The sequence below is a fragment of the Taurulus bubalis genome (assembly GCF_910589615.1).
Source record: "Taurulus bubalis genome assembly, chromosome: 6".
Taxonomy (NCBI): domain Eukaryota; kingdom Metazoa; phylum Chordata; class Actinopteri; order Perciformes; family Cottidae; genus Taurulus; species Taurulus bubalis.
The window spans coordinates 18,664,079-18,687,117 of NC_136594.1; the positions used below are offsets into that span (position 1 = coordinate 18,664,079).

The 23,039-nt window shown below is 41.6% G+C and overlaps 3 protein-coding genes across 3 annotated transcripts; 2 read left to right on the forward strand and 1 right to left on the reverse strand.

Moving 5' to 3' along the window:
• Positions 1 to 1,494: 1,494 nt before the first annotated feature.
• LOC306737466 (GTPase IMAP family member 9-like) lies at positions 1,495 to 4,978 on the reverse strand (the record flags this gene model as incomplete). Its single annotated transcript, XM_079219200.1, has 2 exons — positions 1,495 to 2,475; positions 4,957 to 4,978. The coding sequence occupies 2 exons, from the start codon at positions 4,976 to 4,978 to the stop codon at positions 1,634 to 1,636; spliced, it is 864 nt and encodes a 287-aa protein (XP_079075326.1). The 3' UTR covers positions 1,495 to 1,633.
• A 1,804-nt stretch (positions 4,979 to 6,782) lies between these two features.
• Positions 6,783 to 7,451, forward strand: LOC306737586 (claudin-4-like; the record flags this gene model as incomplete). Its single annotated transcript, XM_079219328.1, has 1 exon — positions 6,783 to 7,451. The coding sequence occupies one exon, from the start codon at positions 6,783 to 6,785 to the stop codon at positions 7,449 to 7,451; it is 669 nt and encodes a 222-aa protein (XP_079075454.1).
• Positions 7,452 to 9,599: 2,148 nt separating this feature from the next.
• Positions 9,600 to 22,303, forward strand: slc25a10b (solute carrier family 25 member 10b; the record flags this gene model as incomplete). Its single annotated transcript, XM_079220023.1, has 11 exons — positions 9,600 to 9,689; positions 14,169 to 14,288; positions 15,853 to 15,967; positions 18,548 to 18,596; positions 18,676 to 18,717; positions 18,799 to 18,842; positions 18,929 to 18,999; positions 21,142 to 21,234; positions 21,319 to 21,396; positions 21,516 to 21,572; positions 22,189 to 22,303. 11 exons carry the CDS (start codon positions 9,600 to 9,602, stop codon positions 22,288 to 22,290), a joined length of 861 nt encoding a protein of 286 aa, XP_079076149.1. The 3' UTR covers positions 22,291 to 22,303.
• Between the last annotated feature and the right edge of the window lie 736 nt (positions 22,304 to 23,039).

A 23,039-nucleotide genomic window follows, 5' to 3' on the forward strand; every position in this document is an offset into this window, starting at 1 on the left:
TATAAATGAGACAGATTAAGTAAATTATAATACATTTGGAAAAAATAGGTATAAAAAGAAACAGAGTAAGGTAGAATAAAAAAATAGAAAAAAGCAGAACTCAAACTATACTACTTTCAAAGTATACACACACATACAGTACACCCATCCAACCACACAATAAAGTACTATAACTGGTAAATTACAGTGCAAAACAGCACGGTGGTCGTGGGAGTGAGGCAGTAGTGAAAATGATAAATAATAAACAGACCAGCCAAATTGATGAATGCAATGTCTGTATACTTAAGCAAAAAGCTTTGAAAAAAGATGACATTAAAACAAATGCAGAACCTTTGGGTGCTTTTTTTGTTTGACAACATCTAATCTTCTGTGCCTAATCAATACAATGTGCTGTCAACAATTTTCATTGGAACTGCTTTCTACTGAATAAATATTCTCTGTAAAAAGACTTGAGTCTGAGTTTGATTATAATGCCAGTATGAGCGCTCAGGAGTGGAAGACAGGGAGTGACGTTTCTGATGCGATGCCTGTGTTCCCGTAGAACCAGTTGTCCCAGATGTTTGTTCTACAAGGCTATGGTTATGGTTATGTTCTTTAAATATCTTTAAATTATGTTAAATATCCCTGTGGTTACCAGGATCAACTGTGATCAGTGTGTTCCCTTTTATTTGGAGGAACATTTGAGTCATCATAAAAGCATTTTTGCAGCTATAATATGTTCAGAAAACCTTTTGACCTTTTACATAAAACAAAGCTTGTAAATGATTAATCATACCTGTAATGCTGAATGGGTGTTGTTGTATGGCATCATAATATATTCATGTATTATGCATGCAATGCATTGCTTCTTCTGCAGTGAAAGGAACAGTTTGACACTCTGGAAATGACTCTTTTTTTATTTACCTTCTTGACGAACGTTAGACGAGCAGATCGATAAATGCAGCAGTTAACATGCCTTTATTTTAATTTATGCACAGTTGAAAAATGCATTTGTCCCCATCTACTTAATAAATCATTTAATTGTAATGCATAATATGAATTTATTTGTAGTTGGTACCAAAAAGTATTTAAAATATTTAAATTGTTCTCAATATCAACTGCATCTTTGACTTGACACTGATGGCTGATAACTTAACTGAAGTTGCTAACTGTTTGTTTTTCAGCTTCCATCTTCCCACAAGAGATTTTCAATTTCAAATATGACCCAAAGTGGTTTTGTGTCTAATGAATTCACTGGAGATCTGGAAGCTTTTGGTGGAATGTTTTCTTTCTTAACTGGGATGTCCATGTCATTCAAACTCGATACAACATCAAAAAACCCTTTTTGAAGCTTCTATCACATTTTTTATTGTATTCCTTTCAAACAGAACAGTTACAATAGTGTTCTCCACACAGAATGATATTCAGGATAAGAGTGTACAGCATCATCATTACGATTGGTCATAAAAGGGTCATTTATAGTTTAAAGCAGGCACGATGTGATGAATTAGTATCCATGTACAATAATTAAATGAAGGAATGCAATGCAGCTTTGCCTAAAAAAGTCTAATTTTAATTTACTGAATCAAAGAAGGTAATCAATGGAAGGACTTCACTGATTTTCTTAAAGGATCATGTCATGGCTTGACATGACTCAACTCTCTGTTTTAGGTTTCATCCACCACCCAATTGCTTTAGTAATCCCTGCACCTGCAAAGATTAAAGCTGGTCTCATGGCTCCAACTACTGCTTCTTCTGCCATAACAGCAGCACCAGTTACAGGGGCAGCTGTGGCTGTTGCTGCCCCGAGCAACTGATTACTTACAGTGTTCACATAGCCTGACCATCTAGTCCATCTTTCCTTCGACTTGTTCTTTCTCTGGGCCTCATCATACATGCTTTTGGTATAATGGTTACCATTTAAGTGCACCATCGTGTCTATCTTTTCAAACAGATCAGTCACCTGAGTGCGATTTCCCATGCATGTGTTGTCAAACACAGTGTACCTTTCTTTAACACCACTGATCACTGCCTTGAGATCAGGATCTTGGTCTAAATACTCCTCAATAGACTTCTCCTTGAGCATGTCTCCCCAAGTGAAGAGCACCACAGTGTAATTGAAAAATTCCTCTCCGAAGTTGTCTTTATACCACTTAACAGCATTCTTCTCCTCTTCTGTAAAGCGTGCATCCAGTCTGATCACCAGCAGGAACACATGGGGTCCTGGGTAACACAGCATGATACTTTCCTCTCGTTCACTTTTTAACTGGTCTTTGGTAATCGCCTTGTCATAGACTCCCGGGGTGTCGACCACATTAACAGTTCTTTCATCAAAGTTGCCGCTTTCTTTTCCACATGTCTGAGTCACAGAAGAAGGACACATCTCTGAGGTGAAAGCCTTTCGTCCCAGGATGGTGTTTCCTGTTGCACTCTTTCCTGATCCAGTCTTCCCCAGCAGGACAATCCTCAGGTCACTGACAACCGGAGAGCTGCAGTCTGTGGACAAAAAGACAGAGAGACCCTTCAGATGAACGTCTGAGAGCTTTTGGGTCAGCTCACATAACAAGAGCAAAAGGCCTGCAAACAGTATATTCTACACTGTAAAACATCACAGCCCTGTTTTGTTATGTCCACGTACTTCTTCTCTTTAACTCAAAGAGCTCTGACAAGTTTTAGATTTGAACTTAACTGTTCAAGGGGGAGGGATTCTATTAACCTGGCAACCTCCAGTGAATGAGGCGGAGCAATTCACCGTTACTTTCCACCTGCAACAAGTAGAGCCAACTGACCAGAGCGCTGAGGAGTCTTTTTGCTTTGCTTGGGCACATGAAGGTGAGTTTAAATGATGACTTTAAGTATTTTTCTTAATTAATAGCATGTGTAACATTAGTAATGTAACACAGTTATGTAACTCGTGCTTGTCAATGGTCTGGAAAGGCTTAGATACTTTGTGGCTTTAATGTTTAGCTAGAACTTCTTTTAAGACAAATGGTTGACCTATTTTATCTGTCCTGCAGTTGATGAAATGCAATTAATGAATAAGCTATTGGTTAATTTTTTAAAGTGACCACAATTTTCCTTCATTATTTCATGCTTCATTTAAGTTACGTTTTTCACTCAACACCCCTCCCCCTCCAACTGGCTTGTTCGGTTAGCTAGCTAGCTAACACGAACTTTAAGCAGTCTGAATGTATAGTCATACGGCTGAGGGATTCACATTGACCGGCAGAGTCACTGCCCGTGCTTTGCTTGCTCTTTGTATTTTATTTTGACCTGACAGTAGACAACATGTATGTATTAATGTGTTAATAGTTAGTTGTATGCCAGTAATGACTTAATTTAATTAATGCAGAGCATGCTGTAGGGACGCACTGAGCACAGACTGTATTGCGGACATCCCTTCCCCTCTGCTGTGTGGGTGCATGTTTGTTTTTTTGTAAACTGGAGGATATTTGCTTCAAAATCGCTTGATCCCATTTTTTGTTTTAACTATTTAGAAATGTAAAAGATTGATAATTTAAGCGTAAAGTAAACGCATGTTATATATATATATATATATATATATATATATATATATATATATATATATATATATATATGAAACGCAAATTTTAGCCTATCGTGCATTTTTTTTTCTTTCTACAGATGTCATCAAGAATGTCCAGTACGTGACGTGAAATGTAAGTTTTGTGCATTCTCCTCTAATGGACGTGAAGAACAATCCATCATTATATCATGGACATCATCTGCGGTGTTTAGTCCTTGTCTGTACTCAAAAAGCTTTTTTTCTACTCTTGTCTGTTTTTGTAGGATACAAATCAGAACCGAAAATCAGCTGCCCTGCTTGGTCTTCATGCTACTATCTTTCAGAGGATTCCTCCGACATAATCCGGATGTATGATGTAAGACACTATATTTACACATTTACTACACTCAATGGTTGTAATGTGACAATGTAACATGTTTTGTTTTCATTAGCTTTATTACCCACACACATTTGTATAGAGATTTTGTATAATTGCAAACTAACCTTTTAATGGAGTCTCCTTCACCTTTTTTGTTTTAGGGATTTTTAATGAGGACTCTCAAACCATTGAACCAGTAATATTTTGGAGATGTCAGTTAAGATGTGAATGTCTTTATATGTCTTCAGGTTCATGGAGAAACCCTGGATGAATGCAGGTTGGACTGTTGATGGGACACAAAGGCGTTCTGCATGATTCCCTTCCTTTGGAAGTCTTCGACGTGGCCGAGGAAGCAGAGAAGATCAACATGAGCCCAGAGACGATCTTCCAACATGAGCTCAGAGACGTGCCCACAGGCTTCATGTTGATGGCACAATCTACTGCCTTGACCTGGAGTAATATGAACGACACCTTTAAATTGTTTTTTCTATATATATGTTTCTATTTGTGTTGAGATGTACTTGTAGCGAATGTTTCAGTCTGTGTATATTTTCTTCCAATAAATGTTATATCTGTTGAACAGAAGTAAGAATTATTGGTCATTTCTTTCTTATAAAGCAAGCAAACTTTCAGTCAAAATACCGTTCATATGCAAGTTGAAACTAATTTGGAATGTAAGTCCTCTTAACTTGAAATGGAAAGTTGTTTACACATGGTTAAGTTATTCTAGCTTGTAACTGTGAGTTAAATAAAAGCACAAATGTGTGTTTGTTTGACTAGCTAAGGAAAGTTTTCTCGAACTGATAATGTAAAAACACTCTTTGTTTTAACTTGGTGGATCAAGTTCAAACAACAAGAGACAAACAGTTCACTCAACTCTGAGAACTTGACTCATAATGTTGAGACAACTAGCATGTTGTAGCTACATCAACCTTATGAACTTTAATTTATCAGTTGAATCAAAGGACATTTCAAGTTGAGTCAACTAGATTTCTCAAGGCAGCTGGTGAACTTTCGTTTGCAAGTTGAACTGACTTGAAATGTCTTACAGTGTACAAGTAAAGAAACTCACCTTCTATTGAGGTTAAACCCATCGTATTGTAGAAAATGAACCTGATTTTGAACCACTAACTCTGTCTGTGAATTTCTTAACCTTTCCTTCCAGCTCACAGTTCAACTGTGCTTGTTTGCTCGTGATTAATCTCTCTCTCTGTCTCTCCCCTTCCCCTCCCCCTCTCTCTCCCTCTCTCTCCCCCCACCTCAGTGGTTTCCCGGAAAACAAAACTACAACTTTTCAAAAACAGCCATAAAAACAGCACCAGCTACGGGCAGATGTGTCTGCTGCTGCCCGAGCAACTGATTACTTAGAGTGTTCACATAGCCTGCACATCTACTCCATCTTTCCTTCGACTTCTTCCTCTTTCTCTGGGCCTCACCGTACATGCTTCTGCTTTAATGGTTACGATTTAAGTGCACTATCGTGTCTATCTTTTCAAACAGATAAGCCCCCTGAGTGCGATTTCAACAACACAATAAAGACACTCACCTTATATTGAGGTTAAACCCATCTTGTTGTAGAAAATGAAGTAGCCGACTTTCAACCACTAACTCTTTGTATTTCTTAACGTTTTCTTCCTGCTCACATTGTCAAGGCTCAAGATCCATTTTCATGAGCATTATAGCATAAAGGATTGCCCAATGCAATGTGGTTGCCACCCTTCTATGCCGCACACTGAGAAAATGCATAAATGAGACAAAGACAATAAATTGGAACACACATAACCTTGTATTAACTGATTATTGACACTTAAGGATGAGAGGAAACACAGATAGTAATCAACAAGTGTGTCAGCATGCACTTTGATTCTATACTCTGCTCAAGCTTAATGCTGCCCGACATCTTACCAGGCAGCTTAATGTCAGCACTATTCTCTATTGCCAGAGCAACTTTTGATGTACCCACCTGCATGCTTTGTCCTCCCTAACCTCACTAAAATAGTCCTGCATTTTTACACAAAACAAAGTTACAATCTTCAGTATAATATGACATGGGAGTTGTTTCACGTGGTGCTTGTCAGATCACCTTAAAGCTCCAATCAGCTTTCATCTCCTCCTCCATATGTTGCCCCAATATGGTCCCTCACATGCCAAGAAATGACAACATGGTAGCAATCAACAATGTCTGCAACAGAGTGTCCTTGTGCTGTCATTATCTGCATAACTATCTCTCTGTGTGTGTGTGTGTGTGTGTGTGTGTGTGTGTGTGTGTGTGTGTGTGTGTGTATTAAGTATGCAGCATTACACACTGCTGCCCTCCCACACCCCTGTGTATGAGATCCAAGGAGACAAGCTGGCCAGTCATAACAGGAGAAAGACACCAACTACTCACATCACGCGACTATACCACCAAGAAACACACAGTGGATCATCAACCCGCCATCTGTGGACATCTGGTTGCTTGATTGGTGATTGAAAGGTATGTTTTATATAGCGCTTTATTTAGCTGCAGCGTGAGGAAATGAGGGAATTGATTGAACCAAAGAAAACCAGCTGAATTAAGTTTAATGCACTTGTTCTTATTTACTTAATGGCTCAGATCTAAAATGTTCAAAATTAGTTCATTAAAATGTGCTTCTGTAAGGTAAACTTGTTGAAAACTGTCATCTTAACGTAGGTATTGCTCAAGAAAGGACACTGAGGCGAAGAGGGGGACTCATCTCAAGATCTCACAATCCCTGGACATCTTACTATATGACTGAAAACATACCGTGGGAATCTTTGACTTTCATCGACTAAGAGCACAGTGACCTCCTGGTGAGAAGGAAAAAAGAAGAAAAAAATCTGAAACTGTTCAGTTTTTCTTCCATCAAGAGTGAGAGAGGAGCTTTTTCGTTGGCTATGGCATCAACAGGTCTTCAGCTGCTGGGCTTGGTGTTGGCTGTGCTGGGTTGGGTGGGCGGGGCGTTGGTGTGCGCGGCTCCTCTGTGGCGTGTGTCCGCCTTCGTGGGAGGAGAGCTGGTGATCGCCCAGGTGGTGTGGGAGGGACTGTGGATGAACTGCCTGTCTCAGTCCACAGGCCAGATCCAGTGCAAGTCCTATGACTCCACCCTGGCCCTGCCCAAGACTGCACAGGCCGCCCGGGGCCTCACTGTTCTCGCCCTACTCCTCTGCCTCCTGGCACTCATGCTCGGGGTGGCAGGGGCCAAGTGTACTCACTGCATGGGGGACGGTAACCAGGCCTCCAAGGCTCGGCTGGCCAGGATAGCAGGGCTGCTCTTCCTCGTAGCTGGCTTGGCCTACTTGATACCCATCTGTTGGACGGCCCATGCGATCATCAGGGACTTCTATGATCCGACTGTTGCAGCACCCTTTAAGAGAGAGCTGGGGCCGGCCCTGTACCTGGGCTGGGGGGCCAGCCTGCTGCTCCTGGTGGGGGGCTCTCTGCTCTATGTGGGCTCGTCTCCACCCGGAGTAAGAGCATTGCCTGTTTTTGGCGGAGCAGTGAAGGACAACCCACTGCCAGGGGTTTCAGGGGAGGCGAAGCAACAGGAGAAATCTTTTGTATGAGATGATTTTATTGGACATGCAAGATCAAACTACAAGGTCATCAGCCTTTATTGTGTTTACTATCTTATAAGATTCAAGATTTAAGATATTTGTATTTTCATATGCACAGATAACAGACAGTTACTCCGTACAATGAAAAGCTTATTTTGCTAGATCCTCCTTACACACAGAATTACAATGAACTTAGGGTAAAAAAAAAGAATTAGAATTAAGAATACAAAAAAACATTGCTATAAATGCTAGTAGTATAAGAAAGTATTATTAAGCAGAAAGTTTTGTTTTTGTGTATTTCAATCAGAATGTAGATTCCATTACACTTTGGCAAATTATTATTTTACATTTATTAATGAAATTACAAGATGAGCTACTCGGCTGAGGGTTTCTAATATAATTTAATAGCTGTACGTCAGAGTGGGATTTGACATGAATTGTGGGAGGTTTTAAATGTTTAAAAGTTTACTAATGTGTGCGACTTACATTTCTCAAATTCCAGTCTGCCTCTGCTTGTGTGTGTGTGTGTGTGTGTGTGTGTGTGTTTTGTGTGTGTGTGTGTGTGTGTGTGTGTGTGTGTGTGTGTGTTTGTGGGCGGTCTGTGTACAGAAGGCCAGTGTACATGGCATATCTGTGTATGCTCGTGTGTTGACTGACAACATGTGTGGGCAGTCAGAGTGATGCTTGTTTACATAAGTGTGATATTTCATTTTCCACCTTTAGTTTTTAGTTTTGACTGTTGCTTGTATGATTTATAACCACTTATGTATAATAAATATGTGTGTATTCCACTGCAACTGTTTTTAATTATACTTTAGAAGTAAGCCTGTCACGTTTTCAAGGGATTACTCCCGTCTTCTTCTAGTTATCACGTTTAATACCAGAGAGATATGTTTGCTGTCATCTATTTTTCTGAGGTTGGGGAAAGTGGTTTCAACGCCTGCACACTCACTCCAAAACACATGTGTATTTACATTGACAATGATGCGATCCTAGTGGGATCATCCCAAACCATTATTTCACCACATTGAGTAGTGGAGTGGTGACAGCAGACATTGTACACTTGGGGGCAGTAAACACTCATAACTGATGTGCTTACCTAATTAATTATATATACAGGCAGTGGGCAAGAACATGTAAACACTTTGTGAAGAGTTATATATTTAAATTAAGTTAACAATAGCAAAAAGGGAAACCAAGATCCGTTTAAGTGCCATTGCAGCTTTTGTCAGCCTTGTATGTCTGTAATAGAATATTTGATATTAAGACTATGTCTCTGCCTTTCTATTTTTAGGTGTGAGTTATACACGTTGAATAAAAAGATGCACTTGATTCAAGAGACTATATTTATTGGAGACATTATGACAGACGCTGACACAGCAATGGGACGTAATTGTCTTTATATTTGTCTCGTGTGTGTTAAATCTTACTTCCCAAATGACAAATTGTAATAAACTCAACTCAATATCTGTGTGTGTGTGTGTGTGTGTGTGTGTGTGTATGCGTGTGCGTGTGTGGAACATAAAACCTACATGTTGCAATAACGGTCGTTTCATGGTTAACTGGATGAAGTTTTTGCTTGAGAACGTCAAGCATTCTCTTCTTCCTTTTAAAGAGACAGTGCGGTTATTTCGACTCCACCGCTGCAGGAACGATGACGCGTATCACTTTAAACCTGGCATGACAGTTCTAGAGGTGAAAGTGGCCGCTGTGTGTGACTTTGCGCGGCGCTGCTCGGGGCTTTAGCATTCTCAAACCCCGCTGTCGACCTTTGGAGCTCGGATCTCGGGGCGGGTAGGCAGCTCCGCCGTCCACGGTGGCAATTGGCTGCGCTCTTCTCTGCTTCCTATTGCACACACAACCCAAAACACACGGCAGACAGCGCACACACCTCGTGTTTTTACAGTGCACGCACGTTATGTGGCGCGAGCGCGCACGGTGCTGCAGGAGCCCAAAGTCCCCCGGCCCGCGGCGCTCTGCTCGTAATGTTTGAAGAGTAACGAGGTTGCCCTTATCCAGTAGACTCGCTGCTGACAGTTGTGTCCTGCGAGAGCAGCCAGGAAGCCGAGCGAGCGGGCAGACAGCGCGTCTTAAGCGGCCTGGGGAGGAAGGAAGTCGCCGCTGGAACAGCATCGGACCACGGCAGAGCGCGCAGCCATGACCGAGAAACGGATGTCGCGGTGGTATTTCGGGGGTCTGGCGTCGTGCGGAGCTGCCTGCTGCACGCATCCTCTGGACCTGCTGAAGGTGAGCCGAGGACAACGGAAGGCTGGTGTTTGGAGGCGCGAGGCCTGCAGACCAGGCGACAGCTGTTTCCAGCAGTAGACCCTCTGCAGGGTGGATTACAGTTATTAACTTCCTGACCACTCATCGTGTTACTGTTATAGATCAGTGTACGTGTTAGCTGCAGTGAGCTTTGAGAGTGCCGGGCCATAGTCCGAAGTATCACATGTCTTCTTTGGCATCACTGTAATGTGCATCAGGATGGCCAAGGCTGTTCAAAAATAGGGCACAGGTTAGGACAAGTGATAGCTTGTTAGCCCAGCTACCAGTAACCGCAAATTATGGAGGGAGGTCATTGCTGTATTCTTGTGAAAGTACACAGAATAACCCAATCTAGCCTTAGTTTTCTATTCGATGATGTTTTATTGAGACAAATAGCATACAATGTGGCAATTTAACCGTTGCTATGCCCCGCCCCCCAGTTACCATCAGGGCCCACACTGCCACTAAGTGCTGCAAGTCTTTTTTTTTTTTTTTTACGAAACAAAGATTTCACAGAGAAGCAGACGGAAGGCTCTCCTATATGTGTTTTGAGGGATATATCTGGGAGTATCACTATTTCAAAATGTTTAACCATGACTCGCTCCAAATCACAAATACCAGCCTGTGTGTGTGTGTGTGTGTGTGTGTGTGTGTGTGTGTGTGTGTGAGAGAGTGTGAGAGTGAGTGAGTGAGAAAGAGAGTGTGTGAGAGAGTCAGTGGGGTCATGCATGTTCACTCTTGTTAATCTTTGCCTCTCTGTGATGCACAGAGGAGGAGGAGTAGTGTTTTATTCAGTACAATGGATAACACCAATATATAATCTAATATACAATATGCACAGAGGACTAAATCAGGACGCTACCTCTTTAATGCCAAAATCTTTCCTTGATTTATTTTTGAATTGAAGACAGCTGCACATGACTCTTATAATGCTAACGGCTCCTTCGGCAGTCATGCCGTGGGCAATTATGTAGAGGCTGCTAATCATCACATAGCAGCAAAACTCAGCCCTATCCTGCTTACTAGCTGGTGATGCCATTTATAGTAGTATAAAATTGAGTAATTCAACGTCTGGTGATTCAGTTGTTTCAAAGTGTTTGTTTTCTCTACATTTACTACTTGCATGATCTTCAATATGCCTGTATTTTAGCTGTACTTGTAGTATTGAGGACAACCGTTGTGTTAGAACTGGCCTGTTTCTGAATATGACGTCCACCAAACAACATCTGCAAAATATGAAAAATAAAAATAAACTTATCGCATATACAGCATAATAGAGTGTTCTATCTTTATTTTTTAATTTAAAGAGTTGCCGGTATCATGGCTGTTAAGAATATTAATTTCCCTCAAATGTATTTCCAAATGAATTTCTCCAATCTTCAATGATCTCCTTTTTGTGTTTTATCCAACAACAAAAAAGGTAATGAGTGACCAAAAAATAAGTAAATCAAGTTCCTCCTGGTTTAGTCGTGATCAACTCCTCCAGTGGGACAAAACCGTCATGAGGACTACGTGTCCACATTGAGTGTACTGTACATGATCTGTGTCAATAGATGGTAGATATTTAAGAAACACTAAGAACTGTCAGGTGTTTTTAATCCAAGATTGTGAGACTCTTTGTTAATCTACAAAACCACAGAATGTGATAATCTCTTCCAGTTGCAGACACAGTTGATGTGAACCTATTGTTTTTACATTAATTGGATCCTGATTCCAACAAGCCAGTATGTCTCTAGTCTTTATCCTTGTGTGGATACAAACATATTTAAAGAATAGACAATAAGTTGTGATATGCATCACTATCGGATTGTCTTTAAATCCAAGACAGATTCACATTGGTTTAAATAAAGGTTTTGCAATTTGAGCTGCATTTAGCAAATTACATATTTTCAAATCCCTAAAAAAGGAAAAGAAAATGTTCCTTCAACTTTAGCTATTAGCAGTTCCTATTTGCCGTGTACCCGTGTCTGCAGTGACACCTATCACTAGATTACTTTCATACTGAAGAAAACCTAAAATAATACAATGATTCCAACAAGTTCTAGACTTATAAGGAGTGTATTTTTTCCCGGAGATTCTCAATTTATTTATTTACCAAATGAATAATTCCAATATGTTATTTCCATGGCTCTTCTCTCTCAAAGCCAGAAACCACAGAGAAAGTCTCAAACGTGTGATGTCGTCTCATATACAATGGATGGGAGACTGATTTTGTTGACCCACAGAATTGATCCAATACATCTTTCACTATTCATTATCGATGAAACAGCTACACTCGTTATATCTGATGACATCACACATTTGAGTTTCAACTCTCTAGATTTGGGAGGGAGTTGTTCATGTGTACTAATATTGTTGGGCTTTCTTAGAACATAGGAATAACATGTATGCATTTTGGAAATGGACGTAGTTTCCCTTTGAAACAGGGAAACTACGATTCATCACTGCTTGAGCAACGAAGGCTTAAATAATATACAAAATGAATGGCAACATTAGCTGTTGAATTCTGATGATGATGGTTAAGGTGTTTTCTGTCAGCAAATGATGACTTTGTAGCAATGGCCTCATAATGCCGCACACTTATCACATTCCTGTGAAATTTAGAAGGACTGAAATGTAATTTAGAGGAGAGAGATTAAGATTATGTGAATGTGGTTTTCAGCAGGGAAGTAGGGATTAACCAAACAAACATAGCCATCATTGCCAGCCACTGATGCAACTCCAACTGCTTACCAAGTTGCTAAACGAGTCAAACTACAATAAGTAACTTCCCCTTGCGCACCTTACGCAGTATCTGAAAGCTTTGAATCAGCACTTGAACCTCAGTCATTGTTTTCCTTCAGGTCCATTGTGCTGTACAGTACAGAGCCAGCAGAACAAAGGAATGTGTCACTGTCCAAATACTTACACACTGCGCCAGTCATGTGGTTTTACCCCAATCAAACCGCTTCAGTGGCACAGGTGAGGAATGTAATAGGTATTGGATGTAGATATCACCATCTGTGCTGGTTCACTATCAGGACTGGTGCTTTCATGCGGAGGCGCTTTAACTGGTAAAAGGGAGTTCTTTTCTCAAAATGTGAGAATATGTGAAAGACGACTGTAAAAACGAATCAAGAAGTCCTCATTTATACACATTGGAATTGAATTCTGATGACGATGGTTAAGCTGTTTTCTGTCAGCAAATGATGACTTTGTAGCAATGGCCTCATAATGCCGCACACTTATCACATTCCTGTGAAATTTAGAAGGACTGAAATGTAATTTAGAGGAGAGATTAAGATTATGTGAATGTGGTTTTCAGCAGGGAAGTAGGGATTAACCAAACAAACATAGCGCATGGCAATGTTTGCCTAGTCATGGTTTATTGATTTCTTCTTTTGTGTTAACTCAGGTATCCATCACATCATGTAAGCTGCTCTATTTCTGTCCTGAACAGGACTTGTCTGACCTCACCTGAGCCAGACACTTATCAACTCATCTGGGTGACATATTTTACTGTGTGCGTGTGTGTGTTCCTGTACTCAGCTTGCTGCTGAAAAGTTTGTGTTTCCCTTTATAAGAGTTTAACGGAAATGTTACAGTTTTTACAGAGTTTTTACTCAATACGTCTAGATATACTCCCTTAAGTATTTCATTTTTTCCCCCACAATATGAATCCTTCCTCAAAATTAGATTGTGTCCTGTTATCACAGATAGTTTTAGAGGAGTTCATTTTGGAGGATGTATTACTGGATTCTTAGCCATGTTAGCTTCCCGGCTCTATGGACGTGCATACATGCCTTTTGATCGGTCGTAAACTCTTATAGTGACATTCATGTTCCTATTCCCTTTGGACAAGATGAAGGTAAACTTTATGTCATGTGATGCGACAGTATTATTTCAAACATTGTGTTTTGAAGGATTTAGTGGCCTTAAAACCCAAACACAGATTAGAACGGAGGTCATAGGCCACAGTGTAGCGCTGCTGACGACAGTGGAGATTAAGAAAACGTGTGTATTGTGTGTTATAACATATTAATATATAACTCCTTTTTAATACTTGTGGTCAGTATTACTCAGCCTGTGAGAACATTTATGTGACCCTGGAGAATTTTCTTTAAATCTAAACCTGCATTTCAAACAGGATGTGTGGAGTTTGAAAGGCACGTGTGTTTAGCAGACTAAGTACAGGTCAAGAAGTGGGAAGTGTAGGATCGTTTTTTATTTGGCCAACAAAAAAAAGAAATCACGATATCTCTCCTTCTGCTGTCAAAACCCAACTTTATCAAAGTGCAACACTAAATCGGCGTGCCCTTTTAAAGATGTGGCACATGGAGCCTCTTGACACATTTAGTTGCCCAGCTGGTGTCTTACCCTGTAATAAAAAGTTCCTAAAGGTTGTTGTGTCTGTGTTGATGTTTTCTTAATAATGCCACTACAGTGTCTAACTTGGTATTGAATACATGGCTGTCCTTCCAGGTACACCTGCAGACACAGCAGGAAGTGAAGCAGAGGATGGTGGGGATGGCCATTCATGTGGTGAAGAGCGACGGCGTGCTGGCTCTTTACAGTGGCCTCTCTGCCTCCCTGTGTAGACAGGTATGTGTGTCTGTGTGCAAGCCCGAAATGTAAAGTACAAAAGACCACAGAAGAACAGGCTTTTGGGTAACTTTTCGAATGACATTCAAACGCCGACTTCATGTGAAGTTAATATTAACAAGTGACTGAAATGTTGGTTTGTGGCTGAAGGATAATATCAGATCACCAATGGGGTATTTTTTAAATAAATCATAAGAGGACAGCATAGTGTTCAGCAGGTCTGTATATTGTAGGAGAGTCAGTGTAATGATTTGAGGGAGAAAAAAGTTTTAATCACAGCCGCTGCATGAAGTAGAGTAGGATATGTTTTATGTTGTGTAAATAGTGCATCCTGTTTGGTTTCTGGTCATAGACCTTTTTAAATGATCAAAACTGTCCCAAAACCTTTTAATGTATTTTTTTATTTATTTTTAGATTAGTATAGGTCAGGGGTCGGCAACCCGCGGCTCTTTAGCCCCTCTGGTGCGGCTCCCTGAGGCTTTGACAAAAAATAAACAAAGATATCTTTTTTTTTTGCCCTGTGGACAATCTTCCAAAAGGAACACCTCTTATCTTGGAGTTTGGGGTGATACTGTGACACTGAAAAAAAAGAGTTTCGATTTAGTCTTTAACTAAAAGTGCGTCACATTCTATCACGTCGCTGTCAAGCGTCTTTCCCTGCAGGTGGCTACTCATGATATGCAGAGCCCCACCCTCAGTAAATTGTCAACGGATAATAAAAAAAAAAAGAAAAGTCACGGCTAAAAATACAAAGTTTAATTCTGCGCCGACGTATTCATTTGCTTTCACTACCAACGATGCTGCTGACCTGTCTGCTTGATATGTGGCGAAATTAGTAAACAACAAAATATTTGATGTTGAAAGAGTCTAGAACAAGCACACAGCATTTTCTGAAATGTATCAAAAGATATGCCTTTTAAATGGAAACGCAGTAGTGTGGACATGGCCTATTTAGAGTTATTTTATTTAAATAATAAGTTATCACATGAAAACCATACTTAGCATTCTAGGTGCAGTGGGCTGCGGTGAAGAGCCCGGGGAGCAAGTGCGGGTTCAGTGTCTTGCATTTCAACATGCACACTGTGAGGAGGACAGGTATCGAACCTGCTACCTTGTGGTTACAGGATAACCACTCTATCCCATGAGCCATACATATGAGGAGGTTTCAAGGCCGGCATAGATGTGTTTAATTGACCTCAATGTAGCCGACACATGACTGTATTTCTTTTTCTCCTCTTGATAGTTATAACAGGTACAATAGCAATACAATGTCAATAATTGTCTTTATTCTTGTTCTATAATTTCATAAATACAACAAACAATAGTTTTTGTATATATATTATGACTATATATAAAACTTTATAAGCTATGATATCAAATAGCTTTTGTGGCTCCAGACGATTTTTATTTGGTGGAAAATAGGGCAAAATGGCTCTTTGGATAGGAAAGGTTTCTCTGGTATAGGTTGTATTGCCTCCTATTGGTTGGAAAAAAAGAAAAATTCAAATAGTAAGGAGAGTATAGGATACTCATTATTTTCTCCTCTCGTTTCCTCTCCTCTCAGATGTCCTATTCGCTCACTAGATTTGCAATCTATGAGACAGTGAGAGACATGATGGGCAGCACAAGCCAGGGCCCAATGCCCTTTTACCAGAAGGTCTTGCTGGGAGCCTTCGGAGGTGAGAACACACTAATTCTGCTTCTCTACACACGCACCAACACACAGTGTTACCCAGGGGTCTCAAACTCAATTTGGTTTGGGGCCAGCGCTGGTATTGTGATCTCATCGGAGGGCCACACAGAAAGCATTCATAACATATTTTCGTCATAAAAAAGGCAACCAGCAGTTTCTATACATTTTTATAATAGTTTTTAACAGTGCAAATATATTTGATTTTTTAAAAATAACTTATTAAAACTGCACCGAACCAACAAATGAAAAACCTGAATACATTTGTACTTTATTCTATTACTTGCCAGACACCTGGCAGCGCTTCTGCTCACACAGCTGAGCTACATTGACCCTGAACCAGGTCATAGTATAGAAACCCTGATCCAGGTCACAGTGAAACCCTGAACCAGGTCATAGTATAGAAACCCTGATCCAGGTCATAGTATAGAAACCCTGATCCAGGTCATAGTATAGAAACCCTGATCCAGGTCATAGTATAGAAACCCTGATCCAGGTCACAGTGAAACCCTGAACCAGGTCATAGTATAGAAACCCTGATCCAGGTCACACTGAAGCCCTGAACCAGGTCACAGTGAAACCCTGATCCAGGTTCACGATGGGCATCACTAAGCCTGGACCTGTACTTGCATTTATTAAAGTTCACAGAGGGGAAAGGTTTCTCACAGATATATGCTTCCAAAAAGGTACATGACCCGACTGATCACTTTTGTCAGCTCAGGGAAGGATGGAGGCAATTCTCTCAGAAATGGTCCATCATGTCTGGTTCTCCTCTGAATTTAGCTTTTAGATCTCTGCTGCAAGTCAATAAGTTCCATTTGTAACAGACTCGGGACTGAGAAATGACTTCATACTACAGATCAAGCTTCATGGGTGTGTGCACATGAAACATTAATATTACAACAATTTTAGTTTTCAAACCAAATATTTACTATATATATATTTGAGTCGAAATATGTTCTATAGAAAAATAACTATTTACAATGTGCATGTTTCAGTTTCGTTTTTTCAAGAACAGTTTTCAGAACAAGAACAACATATGTACTCTGTATGTATGTGTGTACTGTGTACTCTGTATGTATGTGTGTACTGTGTACTCTGTATGTATGTGTGTACTGTGTACTCTGTATGCGTGTGTGTACTCTGTATGTATGTGTGTACTCTGTATGTATGTGTGTACTGTGTACTCTGTATGTATGTGTGTACTCTGTATGTATGTGTGTACTGTGTACTCTGTATGTATGTGTGTACTGTGTACTCTGTATGTATGTGTGTACTCTGCATGTATGTGTGTACTCTGTATGTATGTGTGTACTCTGTATGTATGTGTGTACTGTGTACTCTGTATGTATGTGTGTACTCTGTATGTATGTGTGTACTGTGTACTGTGTATGTATGTGTTTACTGTGTACTCTGTATGTATGTGTGTACTGTGTACTCTGTATGTATGTGTGTACTCTGTATGTATGTGTGTACTGTGTACTCTGTATGTATGTGTGTACTGTGTACTCTGTATGTATGTGTGTACTGTGTACTCTGTATGTATGTGTGTACTGTGTACTCTGTATGCATGTGTGTACTGTGTACTCTATGTATGTGTGTACTGTGTACTCTGTATGTATGTGTGTACTGTGTACTCTGTATGCATGTGTGTGTGTGTACTGTGTACTATGTGTGTACTGTGTACTCTGTATGTATGTGTGTACTGTGTACTCTGTATGCATGTGTGTACTGTGTACTCTGTATGTATGTGTGTACTGTGTACTCTGTATGTATGTGTGTAATATGTACTCTGTATGCATGTGTGTGTGTGTACTGTGTACTCTGTATGTATGTGTGTACTGTGTACTCTGTATGCATGTGTGTGTACTGTGTACTCTGTATGTATGTGTGTACTGTGTACTAAGTATGTATGTGTGTACTGTGTACTCTGTATGCATGTGTGTGTGTGTGTACTGTGTACTCTTTACCAGCGCATGGTCATGTGTGTCTAGCGCAGAGTAAAACTGAACAGCTGAGCAGAGCAGAGCTGCCGTCTCTCTGTGGACAGTGTTGTTTTTTTTAGTACACTGCAAGTTTTTTTTTTTCTCAGGTGGTAGTGTGTTGTCTGTCTGAATAAAAACCAGTGTATCTTTGCAGCGTATGTGGGTGGGTGGGTCCGCAGGGATTTCCTGAGTGTTCATTGGGTAGTTTCACACAAAATGTCGACTGACACCTGAATCAACAAATCAGGTGAAAGGTGGAGCTGGACACAGACTTCTCTGGCTGTGAAGCTCCTATGAGAGGCACATTTGATCACACAGAGGAGTGGGCGGAACCTCCAGATTTTGGCGCATCTAGCAGTATCTGAATCTTTTTTCTACTCCGTTTTGTCACGGAGCTATTAATAGAAACGTCCAGTAAACGTTATCTTACGGGGCCGCGCGCGCGGACCTCAGAAAAACGTGCGGGCTGCACTAACACTAAACTTTGATGTCAAGTAGGGGGCCACAACATATCAGCTCGAGGGCCGCAAGTTTGAGACCCCTGGTGTTACCCATACAGGATTGTGTGCTTTCTCTACCAACAGGTTTCACTGGTGGGTTTGTTGGCTCGCCAGCAGACATGGTGAATGTCAGGTAATAGGCCGTGATAACTTGAATCCTCATTAATATGTACACAATTCTGATTATTCAAAAACTTTTCTCCTGTTTCTAGGATGCAGAATGACATGAAAATGCCACCAGAACTGAGGAGAAAGTGAGTCTTGTTACTGACTGAAGCTAAAATGTTCACGTAGATGTTCTAAATCTGATATCGTAATTCAGTTATTTCTTTCAGCTACAAACATGCCATCGATGGCCTCTTCAGAATTTTCAGAGAAGGTAAAGCCATATAAGCAATATTGTGTGTGACATCATGTCGGGCAACACAGTATTGCGTCATATCTGACCTACGTCTTGGCCCACAGAGGGCCCGAGGAGACTGTTCTCAGGAGCCACCATGGCCTCCAGCAGAGGAGCGATGGTCACTGTGGGACAGGCAAGTCACCGACGTTCAAAGAGCCACTTTACAACGTCACCAATCACAATTTAGATTCTCCTCGGAACATTAAGGAGATATTAATCACGTGAAATGGTATCAGAATCCATCTGTAAGTCTTTTTAATAAGATAATGGGAATAAATTGAGTTATATCAATTGAACAGTAATGCTGAATCAATTTTCAAGATGAATATACTGCTTTGTCAGATTTAAAAAAACGTTTAAGCAATGCATTATGCATTAATTCATATACCTCAGCCTTACTTAACTTTGTAAAAATCTGTGCATATCCACATATCCCAAGACATTTACTCCAGACTGTAGCACGGATACATCCAATTAGTTCGGTGTCAATGTATGTATATGGATTAACTGTGTACCACACAATAAGGTACAACATAGACTACATCACTTGTTAGAACAACACTGGGCATGCTCTAAAAATATTACAAGTTGATTGTTGATGGCTGCCTACAAACTGTTTTGATATAACTGTAAAACCAAAACATGTCAGATGCCCTCCTCTCCTCTGCCGGTCTCCTGCAGCATCCTCCTCCTCCCTCCGTCTCTCGTTATACCAGGATGCTCCGCCGGCTGGACTCCAGCTCTCCATCCTGGCCCTGCTCATTTCTTGACAAATCCTCCTCATAACCTCACTCTCCTCTAGCAGCTCGTCGAGGATCCTCACTACTAGCTTCTTAACTCTGAAGCGCTCCAGCGTAGTGAAGCCTTCACTTACTTGTTTGCGCAGGAGATCCCGAGCAGAGTCCCCAACCCCTCCTTATCAGAGAAGTGGTCCTCGAGCATGATCTTCCTCGCTCCCTTAGTGTCTTTGAGAAACTTTCTAATTCGTTCCAGACTGTATGTCTTTGCGCCCACAGGGCTTTCAGTCTCGGACCCAGAGGTAAGACAACTGTCAGAGAACGCTTCCTCACTGGACTCAGCCTCATCTGTTTCTCCTCCGGCTTCCCCAGAGCCCCCCTGATCCCTTCTTGTCAGCCTTGTTTCCTTCCTCTACAACTTCCTCATCTTTTGTTTCTTCACTCATCACCTGCCTACTACTGGCCTCCACCTGTCCTTGACCACGTCCACCTGCAGGACCCCGTTCCCCTGGAGCCCACCTGGCTCTTCCTGACCCTCCTCCTCTACCCATTGTCCCACGTCCTCCTGCTGGACGTCTCCCGCCCCTCCTGACCCACCTTCTGGACCCCACCTGTCCCCTCCTGTGCTGCCTGGTCATCCTGAGGGTCTCTGCTCTCCGGGTCCTTCTCTGCAGCCCTCGGCTCCCCATCAGGAGCTCCGCCTGCAGCGCTCTCACCTGCTCTCCTCTCAGGACAGGCTCTGGCCAGGTGTCCTGAGCTCCTGCACACAAAACATTTCGACCCTGAGGTCGCAAACATAATGTAATCAAAGTCATTGACCCTGATCCTGACCACGTGGTCGAGGTCTCTGCTGTGGTCATTTAAAACCATAAGCAGCTGCTTCCTATGTGACACCATGTACTTTAACAGTGGCGACTTGAACCCAGAGGAAACCTTCCTCACCTGGGACATAATTTTACCATACTTTCCCAGCTCTTTGACCAGAGCCTCGTTCTTGATGAACGTCGGCACGTTCAATACTGTGACCCGGACCGCCGGCGTGGAGAGCGGCATGACGGACACGGACACGCCGTTCACCACCATGTTGGCTTTCGCCACGCTGTCTATGAACAGCACCACCCCGCCGCTCATGCGGGCAGCGGACACCACGCTGCCATCACCTGCCCTACGGCCAGCCCGCACTCCTCTACAGCGCAGGGGAAGCCCGCTATCCTCACCCCGTGTCTCCGTTTCAGTCCGCTGCAGTCCATGCTGGCGTGCCGCTCGCCGCCTAGCGTGAGCCGAGCAGCCACAAACAAACACAAACCCAACAAAACTCACGTTTACACAAAACACACAAACCCTACAACCCCACTGTGACACTACACAACACTACACACTATATCATCCACTTTAACTACTTAATATCGTGTAAACCACTACTAACGCTTAGCTCTCAGCTCTCCACCGCCATGCTTCCTCTCAGAGAGAGAGAGAGAGAAAAAAAAATAGATGAGATTGATCGTCAGAATGACACAAATATTTCCTCTTGTATTTAGTTGGCGTGTTATGACCAGGCCAAGCAGCTCGTGCTGGGAACGGGCATGATGGGAGATAACATACTCACACACTTTGTTTCCAGCTCCATTGCTGTGAGTATCAGGTTGTATTTGTGTGCCCTAGGAGCCTCATTGAGTCTGTTCTGTTCTGTCAACTGATGCCTCTTTCCTCTGCAGGGAGGCTGTGCTACATTCTTGTGCCAACCTCTGGATGTCCTAAAGACAAGGCTGATGAGCTCAAAGGGAGAGTACACAGTGAGTGGATCGACCCCTCCGGTCATCGGCTGCTCTAATCCTTTCATCAGTCTGTTTCTGTTTGCCCATCCTCTTCATTCCTCAGCGTTCCTTCTAATCCAGTGTGTCTCTCTCTTTAGGGGGTGTCACACTGCTTAAGAGAAACTGCCAAGCTTGGTCCTAGGGCATTTTACAAGGTACAACAACGACACACTGAGGTTATTTAGAGGTTAAGAAAGCGAGGGGAAAACATCTAATCAGAATATTATAAATATATTCAATGTGAAATATATTAAGAAGCATGGACATGTGTCTCTTCTTTTGAAAGCTGTATAGCAGCCAGTCAGCTGTAGCACTTTGAGCAGCTTACAAACTCACAATAGTCAAGTTTGGATGCTAAATGGTGTGGTCATTTCTTCCTCCAACACCACTGATAACATGTAGATGGCCTACATGAGCAGGATAACTCTGCTTTCTCAGTCAATATACAGCCCGCACTGAGGGACTATAGTCTACATTTACCTTCAACACTGACTGGACAGCCACATAAAAGGTGGTGAATTGGCCCTGTAACAGCAAATCTGACAAATCACATGAATATTTTTAACAGCAAAAGTTGTACTTTAATTAAAAAAAACATACTGGCTGCATGTCAAGTGTGTTAAATGACCTGCTTTTACAGTAGCGGGCAATCCACCTTTATGATGAAGAACCTGTTTTCTGCTAAAGTACAGTTAGGCTCGGCAGCTCTAAACTGATAGATGTGATGTGAGAAAACTACAATTAGTAATCTAATGCAAATTTCTGTTGTAGGGCCTCGTCCCCGCAGGGATCCGCTTGATTCCTCACACAGTGCTCACCTTCATCTTCCTCGAGCAGCTCAAGAAATACTTTGGCATTCGCATCATCTCCTGAGAACGCTCTGTGACGAGCCGCTCTTCAACCCACCCCACCATCAACACTGCCCCAAAACAGCCTGTCGTCGCTCTACTCTTGAACAAGAAAAGAAGGGAAGAAATATGCAGTTTATTTTTGACATGTGCATGTTTTTCTTCTCCTATTTGCTCTACCTCTATCTCACAGCCAGCAATAGCTTTGATTATTATGAGCACCAACCAATAGAAAGAAGAAACACTAGAACTAGCGATTTCTTCTGTCAGCTTAGATTATCAATATGATAAGAAAGAACGTGCTAAATATGAAGGTGCTTCAAATGGGGTTATTAGAGTGGCCTCCTGAATTTAGGAGGGAAGATGAAAATGAGCTCTGGCAGATGTTCAATGTAGTTGTCCAGCGTAATTTCAGGTGGGGTTAGTTAGACGTATTGAGCTAAAGTGCTAATTTCAACTAATTCCAAATCAGATTTTGTGATTTATGTTTCATTTAACAATACTTAAACCCAGGTCACCAGTGGTGTGCGGTGCCTTCAGGGCTTACAAAGTTAGTGTCATGAATGTGTTTCCTATTAGTCCTCTGCAACACCTCGTTGGTGTCATGGAAGTACAAAGTGCAAACAAACACAGTGTAGTCTTGTCATCAGTGCCATCTTTTCCAATCTATACTATTTCCCAAAAATATGACTGAAGAAACGTACGTAGTTGCATAGTATCATTCCCAACTGGTGAACCTATGTGATGCACCCTGAATTAAACGGCTCATGTGTT